The sequence below is a fragment of the Bacillus rossius genome, chromosome 1, assembly GCF_032445375.1.
Source record: "Bacillus rossius redtenbacheri isolate Brsri chromosome 1, Brsri_v3, whole genome shotgun sequence".
NCBI lineage: Eukaryota > Metazoa > Arthropoda > Insecta > Phasmatodea > Bacillidae > Bacillus > Bacillus rossius.
Window position 1 is genome coordinate 260,783,303 of NC_086330.1, and position 15,038 is coordinate 260,798,340.

Below are 15,038 nucleotides of genomic sequence, written 5' to 3' on the forward strand. Positions count from 1 at the left end.
CAAGTGTAGACAATGACACATGCATTTTTTTTACAAATTGTCCTCCAACAACATGCACTTTTGTTTCAATTATATTTCTAAAATTTTATATTAATACAGTTCATATTTTGACATAGGTACAAATCATAACATTTCAAACAAACACTGCCTTGAAAAAGATGTCAAAACTATACAAAATGTTATAATCTGATAAACTTGCCAGCTATGTGTGCCGTGACACATTTTTTTTTACAGTTTTATTTTTGCAAATAAGCTGTTCAATGTAATTCACTTTAAAAAAAAATTTTTTCTTTTTCTGTGCAATTTGGATGCACGGTCTATCTCCAACATTAGTCTATGGCAGGGGCGTAACCAGAGGATGGAATATTGGGAGGTATCCCCTCCCAAAATTTCATTTATGGATATATATATATATATATATATATATATATACTTTTTTTTTGTAGTTGCATTCCAAACTTTATTTTAGGTATTTCTTGCAGTTTGTCATACATTTTTTGTAAAATAATTTTAAGGCAACTAAATAAAAAAAATTGGTATAAAACTCCATCACGTGTTATTTACTTTTAAGCAGACATTGCCAAAAGATCCCCTCTCGAAATGCTATCTTAGTTACGCCCGTGATCGAGGGAGCACGCTGGTGGGGTGGGAATAGGAGGAGAGGAAGGCCGGCTATCTCCTGGATGTGGGCGGAGCCTGGGTGTGGTGCGTGCAACCTTCCACATTCTCCGGCCAGTCGCATACGTTCTCGTTGGGGTTGAAGACGAGGTTGGAGGGGCAGGGCATGTGATGCTTGCGCTCGCCCTCGCACATGTAGTACATGGTGCAGTCTGCCTTGTCGGGGTGGTACGAGATGTGGCCGTCCTCCTCCTCGCAGGAAACCTCGTTGGCTGCAACACCACGACACTCACAACACTCGCAACACTCACAACACTCACGACACTCACAACACCACGACACTCACGACACTCACAACACCACGACACTCACGACACTCGCAACACTCACAACACTCACAACACCACGACACTCACGACACTCACAACACTCACGACACTCATGACACTCACAACACCACGACACTCACAACACTCGCAACACTCACGACACTCACAACACCACGACACTCACGACACTCGCAACACTCGCAACACTCACGACACTTATGACACTCACAACACCACGACACTCACAACACTCACGACACTCACAACACCACGACACTCACAACACCACGACACTCACGACACTCACAACACTCACGACACTCACAACACCACGACACTCACGACACTCACGACACCACGACACTCACGACACTCACAACACCACGACACTCACAACACCACGACACTCACAACACTCACAACACTCACAACACCACGACACTCACAACACTCACGACACTCACAACACTCACGACACTCACGTGCAACAAGTCTGTATTTTCAAAAGAAAATACAGAAATCTCTTGATTACAAGATGCGCGTTTCAGAAAAGGCAAAGTCTTGTGTTCTTTTTTAATCATAGTGAACTTCCATATGGAAGGAAGGTTATTTTTTGTGGACTTAACAAGTATTTTTTTTTTTTTTTAATGTTCTTCAACTTTCAAAAATGATCCTGTGTGCAGGGCCGCCGAAAGGGCTGGGTAGAGGGTTTTGGGGCAAGGGCCGGGGGGAGGGGGGACCCCCCGCAGGCTGTGCTCCAGGGGTGAAGCCCCTTGGTTGAGTCTGGAGATTGTTAATGATTACAATATCTTACAAGTTTTAAACAATTTTTTTTAAATCCTGGAGCTAAAAAATTGTACTACATTATATTGCCCTGCCTGTGAATTCACGTTGAACGAAAGGAACCTGGTGAAGTTGGAGGCTGGTGTACTCACGGTCCTTGGTGGTGTAGGCGCCGGACGGGCTGTGGCTCTCGTACGGGCCGTCGTACTCCAGCTTGACGGAGTACCCCTCCAGCTCCTGCCGCATGGCGCGCAGCAGCGGGTACTTGCCGGTGCCGCACTGGCCGCGGAAGTCGTCCATGTCGGCCGACCAGATCATGATGCCGCCGAAGCCCTCCTCCTTCAGCCACGCCATCTGCACCACCGCACGCACCACACCCGGGGATTGCGATCAAACAGATGTTGATACACCAGGTAACACCCAAGTTCAAGTTAATGCACCGCAAAGCACCACAATGACACTAAATCAATAAAACTAACAAGCATTTTCAATCAAAACGAAACTGTGTTGAAAAATACATAATTAATAAAAATTAAATTCAATGAAATTAATTAATTCATCATTAAGTTTGTACCTACCACATTTTGTATATATAAAAATGATAAGAAACATGGAAATACTTAGATTAATTTTATTTGTTCCGAATAGCTAGAAATGCTTATTAATTACAGTTTATTACATTGTAAAAGTTCAGCATGTATCAGTCAGAACACTGTTTTGGATAAATTAATATGGACCGTTTTTCATATTTGTTCAGTAATAGGCTATCTTTTTCATAAATAGTTTTTACAAAAAAAGTAAATCAATAACACTGAAATCTCCTGAAAATTAAAAATCATAAAATCTTGTGTCTACACTTGGACTTGGAACAAGGTGCATTTCATCCCATAACTTATTGGATATTCTGCAAAAAGGCTTTTTAAATATCAGTTATTCATTTCAACCTTTAGCTTCGGTCTTAAGGTTATCTCTGCTTTTGGTAGGGTCATGCAAAAATCTCATTATTGGGCAGCAGACTAGACTGCAAACAGTTATACATTAAAAAAAACTTCTATTATTGGATTTCAGGTTGTATGACAACCCCCCCCCCCTTCCCAAATCCAAAATATCCTTTTCCATAAACTAGAAGTCAATAAAAAAAAGTTTTGCCCAATCATCATAGCACTGACCTGATATTGATATTATACAAGAATATTGATTGTACCTTCGTGATGTAAAATACAGCAAATTTTGCAGGTTTCAACAAATGTGAAGCACTGAACTAAAGAAGTACTGACTCACCTAAAAACCCCATTAAAAACCTTTGAGTTAGCAGCCAGTGACTTGACATTTATGAGTCCATTCTTATTGACATAGGAATTTATTTTTTGCAAAATAATTTTGAGGCAATTAATGAGTGTTAAAACCATGTTTCATTGTCTGTATTTAGTCACTGGCTGAGTTCCTCACTGTCGCCACACAAATCACACAAATCCAGTGCGGAAGCAAACATGTCCTGACTGAGAGGCCTGGCCAAAAAGACAATGGCTTCTGTCATCAACTGCCATCAATTGCAAGGTATAAATAGAACCGCGATTATTTGGTGGATTTATTTCACTCCAGGAAAAAACTCAAATTTTCTATATGTAATCAAGCACGAGCATTTCTAGAGTGCTCATTGGTCAATAACCAGGTCACTAGCTTTGCCGGGTTGCACGTGATGGCGTAACCACTTCTGCTCCTTGTTTATAACTGGCTGACAGTCGCCAAGGGCGTGTCAAGAGCACTGCAGTCCAATCATCAATTTGAAGCAGATGTTTATGTGCTTCAAGTCTACTTTGCTACCCAATAATCATAGCTTCAGGTGTAGACTAAACAGCTTGCACGGGAACACCTTATTGCAGTCTAATGAGCATTCAGAATTTGTTCACTAAAGGCCCTGTCACACTGTCAAATATTTGTCTCTAACCACATTTGACCGAGTTGGTAACTTCAACATGTTTTAAATTGTGTCACACTATCTGATTTAGTTTTGGTCTGAGCTATCACAAACTTTTTAATTTGTTCCCTCAATTTTGAAGAAGAAATAATGCATCACAGAGCTGGACCGATTTTTTAAAACTTTTTATTATATTTGTGCATTCTGAAAATTTTTGAACATAAATAAATTTAAATCACAATAATATTCGTTACATAACGTACCTAATAATTTTTCAGAGATTTGTTATTTTATAGAAACGTTTTTTCATTTTTATGCATACAATTTTTCGAATATGATTTTCATATTAACATTATGTATGTAAGTATTTATTTTTTTAACATCTTTGAAACAGCCTTGAGCTCTTCACCATTTTAAAAAAGTGTTGAGACGGAAACCGACGTCGTTTCCGTTTTCGCCACAAACGATTTTTATTGGCCGATCGCATCCAACATCCACTGAGTTAGAAATAGTCACAATATCCAACTTATTTTATAACCCGTCTCATATTAAAATATTTGATAGAATTCAAGTCATCCAACTTGTGAAGCAAACATGGCCGCGCTAGTGACGTTTATGATGACGTCATAACCAAAGTTTAGGAAAGGATACAGATGGAGCACTAGCTGTCAGACGTGAAGCAGTTTTTTCCCCTCATTGTTTTTCTTCTTATTTTCATGTACCAATATGGCAGACTCTTTTTATATTTGTATCAGCTGTTCTAGCCTGCTGTTATTAACGACCTGGTTAACATATATACCTATAATTAAAATTCCTCAAAAAAAAACTTCATAATACAAATGTAATGACGTGAGTTGATATTTTCCTCCAATTTAACCTCCAATACAGGCACAGCTGATGCATTTGTAAACAAGCGGCCGCCATATTGGTACGTGTAGTACACTGAGATCCTCCTCCCCGGACGGTATGCTCCGGACGCAACACGCGGGACAGGCAGTCACCTTGGTCTTGAGGCTGCGCTCGTCGTCGAAGCCGACCCACTGGTCGTCGCGGTACGCGAACGGCACCTGCTGCTCGTTGTCCCACACGAGGGTGGTGTTGTCGCCGTGCAGGAAGTCACACACCTGCGCACACAGCACGCACTCGCACACTCTCAGCCAGTCCCCCACGAGCATCATACAGCTCTACACAGTCAGCTCTAAGACAACACATTGTGCAACTATATACATACTAAGGTTTCTCAAAGACATCAGCTGTTTCTTTTTTTCCTATTGAATTTTTATAAATGGTTGTTGCAGTTTTATACGGATGTTATAACTACAGTAATAAAGCATGAGTTATAGTATCCTGTATATTACTAAACGAGTTTTAAATCTATTTCTGTTTGGTTTAAGGCCTAACGTTTTATGCGCATTGCAATAGTTAGTACAAACTCCCATTTCATTTCCTCTTGGTTTTTACAAATATATAACCAACAAATAAAAAAAAAAGTAATTCTGGTGTGCTTTAAATTGTAGGATTTAACATGTATTTTAGGTAGATTTCAAAGAATGCCATTATCATGGTGCGACTTCCGGAAATTTTGAATATAGTTTTTCGTTTCATGACCCATAGACGTAAAAGTTATATCTATATATATATAATATATATATATTTATATTGTGGATACTATAACTGCCGTAATTTTTCACTAATCATTTTCAAACTGATACATAATTACAGAAGTGGAAAATCTAGGTTGAGTTCGTTAATTGGCAATATCCGATCAAAGGGGTAGAAATAGGGAAGGTTTTTTTAAAAGAAAAAAAAAACCAACTATAACTCCCATAATATGACGAATATCACATCCACTTGAACGTATTATAACTCGTAGGAGTAATACCAAAAACATTTGTCGAAAAACATTTTTGATTCGACCCACCATAACTGCAAGGAGTGGAAAAAATGGGTTGTAGGATAAAACAATTCAAAACTCCCTTCGTAGATACACCATCAAATCCGTTCAGATTGTTTGTAAATCTTATAATTTGTATCTAAAACTTTTGTCTGAAACAATTTTTGAAAATCATCTAATTACCGTACGACAAAAAAAAATATTTTTCCCATCCCTAAATTTTTTGTTCAATTTTTTTTCGCAGCTCAAATTCTCCCTCCACTAATAAACCGACGCTCTGGGCAAATGCCTGATTGGGCCGTTAGCAAATCCGGGCCAGGCCCCGCCCCAGCCCCTTTACTGTCGACGCAAATGTTTGTCATTGAACTGTACACTCATTCATTTTATTACGTGGAAATATTTTATTCGAATTTTAATTAGAATATCAAAATTTCATAAATTAAAAAAAATAATTATCATCAAAATTTAATTTTCAGGCTGGCTTAAATCGTTGTTTTATTATTATTTAAATTTTCCGAAGCACGCTTTCGAACTGCTATTTTTCTCTGGGGGCTGTCCCGTGATACCCCTCGGGGCGCAGATCTGTAGGATTAGCAGCAGGGACGCGCAGCCCGCGAGTACTGCACACTTCTTCTCTGGATGCGGTGCGTGTTGTACACTGCCCATAGTTTGGCCTGCATTCACGCAATAAGCAGACAACCTTTAAATGTACCCACTGAAAGTTTTCTATAGGACATAGTTCTGACATCAGACCCGTTTCACGGTCACGCTGTTGCATGTGCTGGCAGTGAGGGGCTTCTTGATTCCAGAAGGGGTTGAGGCCCCCCTGGCCCTCGGGAACTACGTCCATTTGGCCCCTCGCCACAACACACGGACCCCGCAAGGCTAGAGCTGCCTCTGGTGCCACGGACTTGAGATGACTGCCAGGCATGATTCTAGGCACTTGGATTAATTACTTGTCTTCTGCGCAGAACCGTCACAACCACATGTTGCTAAATTATACACATGCGTTTCTTTATGAATGATACTTCAAAATTTTTCAAATAGTATAGAAAGAAATATCTTAAATTAGCGGAGACACGTTAAAATGTTCAGTGGCAGCTAAGGAATTTCTTCAGTGGCAGTGTGGGAAACGGTGAATTTTAATTAATGACAAAAAAAAATCAAATTTAAACACATATTTTCAAAGAAACTAACATTGCTATAGAGACAAACACACTGACATATGGGTTTACAGTTGTAGCCGTAGGCGACGTAACTTCTTACACAGTTGAATTTGCAGGTGATGTAGACTAGCGGCTGAACTTGCATCATCCGAAATAAAATACTGCCTCCAATGATAGTGTGCAAATTTCTTTCCCGACTTTGAGTGGTTGCGGGAGAGGGGGTCTCTCCCCTCTGCACTGGAGCACAGACGGCGCCGAGACTGGGCCCAGCGGGCCGAACAGCAGCCTCACCTCGTAGTAGGACATGAAGCCGGGCTCGCCCGTGTAGCGGCCCGCCGCGCCGCCGCCAGACGCCGGGGAGCCGATGTCGAACTTGGCGGGGTCCACGAGCGAGAAGGAGCGGCCGTACGTCGGCATGCCGATCATCAGCTTCTCGCGCGGCGCGCCCTGCTTCACCCACTCGCGCGCGCTGAAGTCCTGCGCACAGCGACCCACCAGTGCTTTAGTGCACACATAACACTACAATACTAAGTCAAATATACCACTTTAGGGCCAACTAATAATTTTTTTTTAGATTTATGTTTATTATTTTTGCTTCCCCCCCCCCCCCCACACACACACAAATGTTTGCAAAATTACCCCCCCCCCCCCTTAAATTTTTTGATTGGGTGCAAAACACGCCATACATCTATGACTGAAATTTCAGAATGTATGTTCCAAAGCCTGAGCAAAACACATTCCCCAATTTTTGTTGACGAGTGCTGCCTTCATGTTGAGGTCGGAAACCTTTCAATAACAAATATACGGCACCAATCAAAGCTTGCAGTTTTTTTTTTTTTTTTAATTAACTTACCCAAAAAAAAAAACAGGTTTGATTGAAATTTAATATTAAATTTGGAAAAATCACCCTTTGTAAACACATTTGAAAATTTCACAAATAAATTTAGCAAACAAATCCGACCGAGGCACCAGTTTAACCATCTTTCGAAAGCAAAAATTCTGACGTACATTTGAGTAAAGTCGCGCCCGTGACCCGGTGGAAATAGTGTTTCTGATTGGGTGCCGCCATAAATGTGGCGCTGACGTCACGGGTGTGCCAAACGTGATTGGCTCATCGCATCGCGCCCGTCGCGCGGAAGTATCGCTGCGGACGGCGAAGCTCCGCAGTTGAAACACGGCGCAGCTCTATGGCCGCGTGCGTTGATTTCCAACCGAACCCCGGAGCTAGGTTCAATCATCAACGATATTCCACACTTTTAAGAGAATGCATATAAAAATAAATATAAATCATGATTTTACAGTAAAGGTAGACATATGCTATATCTATTATAAAAACGAATTTTTTATACGAAATGTACATAGGTTTAATGTTTTGCATATGCAGGAGATGTAGAGGCATACGTTCCAATGACAGTGAGTTAGGAAATTATTCTGTTTATCGCCAGAGCCGTTACATACACTGGAGCCTGGTTATGTGGAATACCATATTGGCAAGGTAGACAACTAACCATTCCGGTACCTGTAACATGCAACCACTTTACTGTGCACATGTTAGCTGATATGGCATTCTACATAAATCGGCTTCAGTGTATCTCATTGAGGTTGGTAATGGCTCTAGTGATATTAATTTTCATTGACGTGTCTACCTCCTCTACATATCCTTCCTACATTGATATTTCAATTTTTAATAAGTATTTTTTTAAATCATACCCAAAAAATTTTCTTCTGAGTTAATTTTATCCAGTGCATATTTTACCTTTCTCTCCGTACCCCCACCCTCCCTGCTTTATGGATCCACCTCAGATGATGGCTACAAAAGTGTTCTGCTGCGCATCTCGGGCGCGCCGATCTGTGTCATATCATTAGTCTGCGGACGGCACAGAGCGGGCAGACGGAGACCTATCACCAGGCTGGTCATGCCTGCACGCGTCACTACATGGGCACTGCGTGACGGTTATACACGGACACGGAGACGGATCACGTAAACGGAGACGGATCTCCCTGAACAGAGTTTCTACAATGGCACGCAGACGGAGACGAACCATTACGTATTAGCTCGGCAATGCTGTTGTGTTGCACCATGCGACCAATAGAATCCAAGTATTTGGCTGCGGTGCTAGCCACGTTTGTTTATGTTATAAATACGTTAAAAAATGTTTCAAGTACAATACTATCTCATGTTATATTATAACGTTGTCAATTATTTTTATAATTTATGTATATTCTGTCCGTGCCATGGTTTCGAAGCATTTTTTAAAAATTAAATTAATAATTCGTAACCTTAAAATGCAATCCACAGGCTACCATTCAATACGTTCCCGTGTACTGTGGAAGCAGCAGACGCAATAGTTAGATGTTCCGGGAGATCCGTCTCAGTTTCCGTGCCATTGTAGAACCGGCCTAGTCCGGCTGATGCTCTGAGCCTTGTTTGTAAAAAAAAAAAAGCCCTAAACATCGAGTGAAGTGTAGAGTTTGCAGACGTGGAAACAGTACTAAAGACTAACTGTGTCATCTTATGAAAGTGACCGTGTTCCAACTCACTGGCCCTCTCCAAGTGAGGTCAAGCACCATTTCCGTAAAGTTCCGGGGTTCGCAATGCCGCAATTACGAGGTACACTGTTAGAAATCACAGTAAATTTAATGAATTTTCCACGAAAAATTCACCTCCAATAAACGGACAGTTCGTAATTTCAGATAACTGTATCTTCATAGAAATTACACTGTATATTAACTTCAGCATTTTGTTAAAACAAAAAAGAAAGAAAAAGCTAAACGCACATGTGGAAGAAAAGGGTGTGTTTTTGCGTCAGTTCTGATCAGTTTTTGAATTTTTTTCCTTAGTTACTGAGATTAGTCTTGTGAATTTTTTTTTCAAAGTAAGTGAACTTTGTATCCGTAAATTTGCGAAGATATCTGGACATTTTAAAACCAGCGTTCTTGTTTAATTAAAGGCGAAAGTTTTTAACAGTGGAGAACGTGAACTTGGACCTCGTCACGGCAAGACATCCGCCGACCACTCCCGACTCCATGCTTACCACTGTGAGCTTCTTCTGGTAGCTGGTGGCGCTCTCCAGCGGGAACAAGGGGCTGTTGTGGCCGACCTGGCGCTCCCATTGGCCGTGGAAGTCGTACGTCATCACGTTGATGAGGTCCAGGTACTTGGAGATCTCGGGCACGTCGTACCTGCGCACAACATCTCTCTGCTCTTCCTCTGCGGGCAAGCAGTCAGCGCGACTGGCGATACAAGTTGTTGCGGACTGATCAGCCGGTGACTGCAATATGTTCCTATTTTTTAGGGAGGTTAAATCCCGCCATCTTAAACTTTTCTATATTTTTTTTTTCGCTATAACTCTAATTTTTAACTTTGTATCTCAATTTTTGGAATGTCAAGGCATAAATCTTATTTCCCAGATTACTAACAGTCTCTAGCCTGTAAGCACCGCGAGGAAATAACTCATTACTTCACGCGGGCGACTGCAACTACCATGATCATCACACCTGTTCCCAAGCGTTGTCGTCAACAAGTAGCCAAAGCTAAGTCCTATACCACGTTTAACCAAACATTTAGCACGGAAGCTTTATTGCAAGCACTATCAAAAAATTTCAAATTGCAAGATGGGGAGAACTAATGCCCCTTAAAGTTGTACCTAAAATTCACTGACAAATCAGTAAAAACCACTGATAAATCAGCAAAAATCACTCTCTGAAACAAATTGTAGCAGCTACACAGAGTCTAGCTCAGAAGTTTTTTTTTTTTAATTTTCGATCAAATTTAATTATTTTGTTGAAGTTTAAACTATTTCAAATGTTTAATGTAATCAAGTTATTGATGACTACAGATGATGATTTATCACACGAAAATTTAACTGTTTGGTCTGCTTCAATGATGCACTTTGTCCACATCTACATCATGTCTTTTCTTGCTGGCTGTTATCGGCAATTGAAGCTCGTTCTCGTTCTGAATTTAACTCGGATAGTTACTGAGGAACAACTGCAGTGTAGAACTTCCGTGATTTGACCCAAGATAATTACACCACGTAAACAAACCAAATCGTAAAAGTAAGAATAGGTTACAGTAAATTACAGATTATTTTAGCGCAAAAACTTTCACGATTAAACATTGTGTTTTTTGATGATTAGATGAAAACACGATTATTCCGCAAATCATTAAGTAGCAAAGTAGACTTGGAGCACATACGCATCTGTTTCACGTTGATAATTGGACTACAGTGCTCATGAGACACCATTGATAACCCTGAGCCATTTGTAGACAAGTAGGAGTGTAAACAGCCCAAGGATGTGACCTTGGTAGCGTACAATTGAGCATTCTGGAAAGGCTTTATTAACCCAATAAATCCACTAGGGACTTATACCTGATAGCTCTGTACTACATTTGAATATATATACTGTATAGAAGTCGCGAGTGGATAGGATTTACTCTACGTTTTTCAGAAGCGTATGATGAGCAGCTTGGGAACTTCACCGCTGCAGTGCGCTGCCGTAACGCCCTGTATCGTCTTAGTTGTTATTTACACGTTAGAGCGCAGCGCTGTCACCCGCTGTCATTCCCCGCACCCCTCATCCATCATTCACTGCAGCTCAACGTCGTTCAACGGGAGGGGGAAGGGGTGTTTTAAGAGTTCGGCACTTGTCCGCTAGGGACCACCACAAGTCGATGCCCTAGAGATGGTGGCGATTGCGGCGGTGAATTAACCAACTACCTCAAAACCGTATTAGAAATTTTAACCTGGGCTGGCGACTTCTATACAGTATATATATTCAAAGGTACTACCAAGGCAGACGAGAGGATGAGAAATAACAGAGCACCAAGAGTTTTTTTTACAGGAATAGTTTAAACATAAGTTTTTAAATTATACATTATACTATCTGGTATCAAACATGATTTACCTTTTTTTTTAAAGAAATTTAAAGAACTGGAGGTTTACTTGACCCAAAAATGTTTAATGATTAAGATTTTTTTATGAGAAAAAAATAAATTTATTTGTGTTTTTATAATGTTGGTACCACTTGTATTAAGCAGCTGCATTGTCTGTACTGAGCATACCGCCTGTCATCTATCGGACTGACGTGACGAAAATGCCAAGTTTATATATATAAAAAAATCTTGACGCTGTCCAGTATACCCGAAACAAACTGAACACTCGTTAAAAATCAATAAAGTATACCCGCGCCGACAGTTTCTTTGCTGTAATTGGCAGCCGTCTGCAAGGAGAGCCATTGCTTCCTCTGACCAGGCCAATCAGGACGAGTTAGCCTCCGCACAACATTGCTGTGATTCTTGAGCTGACAATAGACATGTACTCGAGAGAAACTCAACCAATCTCGTCACACAGATAGTCTCGAAATATTTTCTCCAAAGGTACATGCCCCTAATATTAGTAGGGCCAAATTCGTTTCGCGAAAATATTTTCAGCATTGTAGCATTGTCTGTGTTTTCTGGTTGGCTGGGTTTATATCAGGCACATGTCTACTGTCAGCCCACCAATCAGTAAACTAGTGCCGAAGCAAACACATCCTGAATGGCCTGGCCAAATAAGGCAATGGCTTCTCTCACAGACGCCCGCCAATCACAAGGAAGAAACCGCTGGTGCGGGTACACCCCAGAGGGCCTGGCCTTGGAAAATTTGACATGTTAGCTCTTTCAAAGAAAATTTTAAGCCAACTTGAAAGTTAAGTTTCGACGATGGTTTTGCTGAATTATCCTTGGGACAGTTTTATGAATACTTACTACCGAATTCCGGTGAAATCGCTTAATTATACATGGCAATGAAATATATTTGAAAGTTTTTCTAATATGAAATTGTTATTGACCAGTACTTTCATTTACATGCCTTCAAAGTTTTATTTTCTTTTTGACATGCATGTCCACATTTATAACAGAACACGAGTCCAAAAAATACAAAAAAAAAAAAAACCGTCTCGGGGCCTGGGCGGTTGCCCGGCTGAAGCCACCCTGTAGATGCCCTATGCAGTATTGAGGGCTTTTAGGTTCTCTCGCGAGAAACACCCGCCCCTGCTGATGCGGGGATTTTTCACTTTGACTGTGTGATTAGGTACTACTGGTAAGCATAGTCGGACTGGTACTGGATTAATGTGTCATTCGGTGTTCTGGCGTCAACTGCAGTGTGAACGTAATAGCCAATTGGCGCGACAATAATATTATTGTCATTTGTGATATACACAAGGGCGGATTCGAGTGAGGGGAGGCCCAAATTAAGTTTTCTATTGCAATGTTAGTACATTTAAAATTAAAATATTTATTATATTTTTTTTTGGTTCAAAAACGTACCATTCTCTCTAGCACTGCAGTAAAATAATACTTAGGAAGTATGGAAAACTATGATTACGAAAAAAGGAGAAAATATGGAAATTATTCAGGGTTCTGTGGGGGGGGGGAGGGAGGTTTCCACGCCGCTATTACTTCTCCCCCCCCCCCCCTTTTCTGGATCCGTCAATGGATCTCAATTGTAATTTTTCAGTTTATTGATCTACGTGTAATATTTTATCTTTATTTCATGTAGCTTATGATCCTGTGTAACAGCATCCCCAGAGTTAAGGTCTCAGGTGTTTTCAGATTGTGTTTGAAACGGCACTGTCTCCATTTTAACTATTTGAAGGTGGGAACACTTAGTTGGAAGACACCAGGCGGTGGCTGGAGGGGAGGGGAGGGAGGGGAAGGGCTCACCCGGCGGCGATGGCCTCGAAGCTGGCGGGCACGGCGGCGGTCAGCAGCAGGCGCGGCTCGCCCGAGCTCTTGGCCTCGCCCTCGAAGGCCGTGCGCAGCTCCTTCAGCAGCCCCACGTAGGCCGCGCGGTCGTCCGCGCCCCTGCACACGCACACTCATTTCCAGGCCGGTCCACTGCACGTGGCTAGGTCAAATAATACTGATCGTTTATTGCGAAAAGTGCTGCCTAACTTTATATTTTAAACGATCTTTCATTGAAGCGTAATTTTTTTTCAGACCACGGAATTAAGATTAATCGAATATTCTACAATTGAACTGTATTTGGTTTTAGTATACTTATTAATGTGTGCAGTTAATACTGGGAAGCTGATGACAGAACAGTTTACAAATAACTGCATCTATTGGATGGACTGGGAACATCTCAAGGCACACATGCCGGGGTGAGAATCCGAACCCAGCATTACTGCAAACACTATTTTGTAGTGTTAAAGTTTTTTTTCATGTGAATGTAAAAATTAAAAAAATATCTGTAAGTTTACATAAATATTTCTATTCCATTTACAAAAAAATATATATATTTACAGTGCACTGACATTTCTGTTGTGTTCTGTTGGTACCGGGCTTCCAGTAGTCACAGAAGATGCGACGTCAAGTGTCAGATGTTATTTCAGTCTCCTTTTTAGTTAGCCTGTTTTTAACCATGAGCACGACTATCATACTTTATTTTATGGAACTATTAAGTATCTCGGGTTCACAACTATCACACATTAGTCGCGAGGCTCTGTCTCACACACCGTGGTGACTTTGTCTCTTTTTGATGTGAAACTTCTTTGAGCGCGATGGGAGTAAAATTTTAACGCCGCATTTTAATGCAACGTTTTCGTAAAACATTGATTTTTCCCCTAACCTAACTAAAACGATTTTTTTCCTAACCTAAAATTAAAACTAAGTGTATTTGGGAGGGGTCCGGGTTAGGGAGGAAGACTAAGTGCGTCTCAGGCGGAAGCCTATACGCTTTACTCATGCTGGGTTGAAGCCATGCAGTAAGGGTAACATGCATAATGTGCTAGGAGGGGATTGGCCAGCAATGGGAGCGATTGGCGCCATGACTAACTCCCCTTACTTCTTAACTCTAGACTAGAAACTAGATAAGTTGGGCCCAGATAAAAACTGCATAGACACAGGGAAAACCCTGGACACTTACATGTGGCATACAAAATTTCATGCATTTTTTTTCAAGCAGGTTGGTTACGAGAAACGGAGTGATAGTTCAGCAAGAAGAGTTGGACAGAGTAGAAAGAGTCCACCATGCGGGACTTGGGCGCTTGGACTTCATGTCCGCACTGGGTCTGGGGGGCGCTGGTTTGTTCGGGGGCGACTTTGTATCGTTTCCCGCCAGGCTGCCAGCCAGCCTATAAGTGGGTGGCACGGTGGAGTTGTTAAATGCATATATAAAACTGCCATGCTGCAAGGATAGGCGGGTCTCGGCAGTTAGAAACCCGCCTGCGCCTGACGCCACCCCGACTGGGGCATAGGACAACACAACTGGGACTGAGGTTATTGTGCACCGCGCCACTGGCCATCTTCGCAAGAAAATTGTGTTCTTTTAAGTACATATTATTTT

The 15,038-nt window shown here is 41.3% G+C and overlaps 1 protein-coding gene across 1 annotated transcript in view; it reads right to left on the reverse strand.

Annotated features, from left to right (window-relative positions):
• Window positions 1–408: 408 nt before the first annotated feature.
• Window positions 409–15,038, reverse strand: part of LOC134527520 (probable chitinase 10) — a 186,454-nt gene continuing 171,824 nt past the window's right edge. The window contains exons 12-17 of the mRNA XM_063360255.1: window positions 13,415–13,555; window positions 9,744–9,891; window positions 7,000–7,185; window positions 4,650–4,772; window positions 1,883–2,084; window positions 409–890 (exon numbers count right to left, since the gene is read on the reverse strand). Of these exons, the coding sequence (XP_063216325.1) occupies window positions 673–890; window positions 1,883–2,084; window positions 4,650–4,772; window positions 7,000–7,185; window positions 9,744–9,891; window positions 13,415–13,555 (1,018 nt within the window). The 3' untranslated portion in view covers window positions 409–672. The remainder of the gene's footprint in view (window positions 891–1,882; window positions 2,085–4,649; window positions 4,773–6,999; window positions 7,186–9,743; window positions 9,892–13,414; window positions 13,556–15,038) is intronic.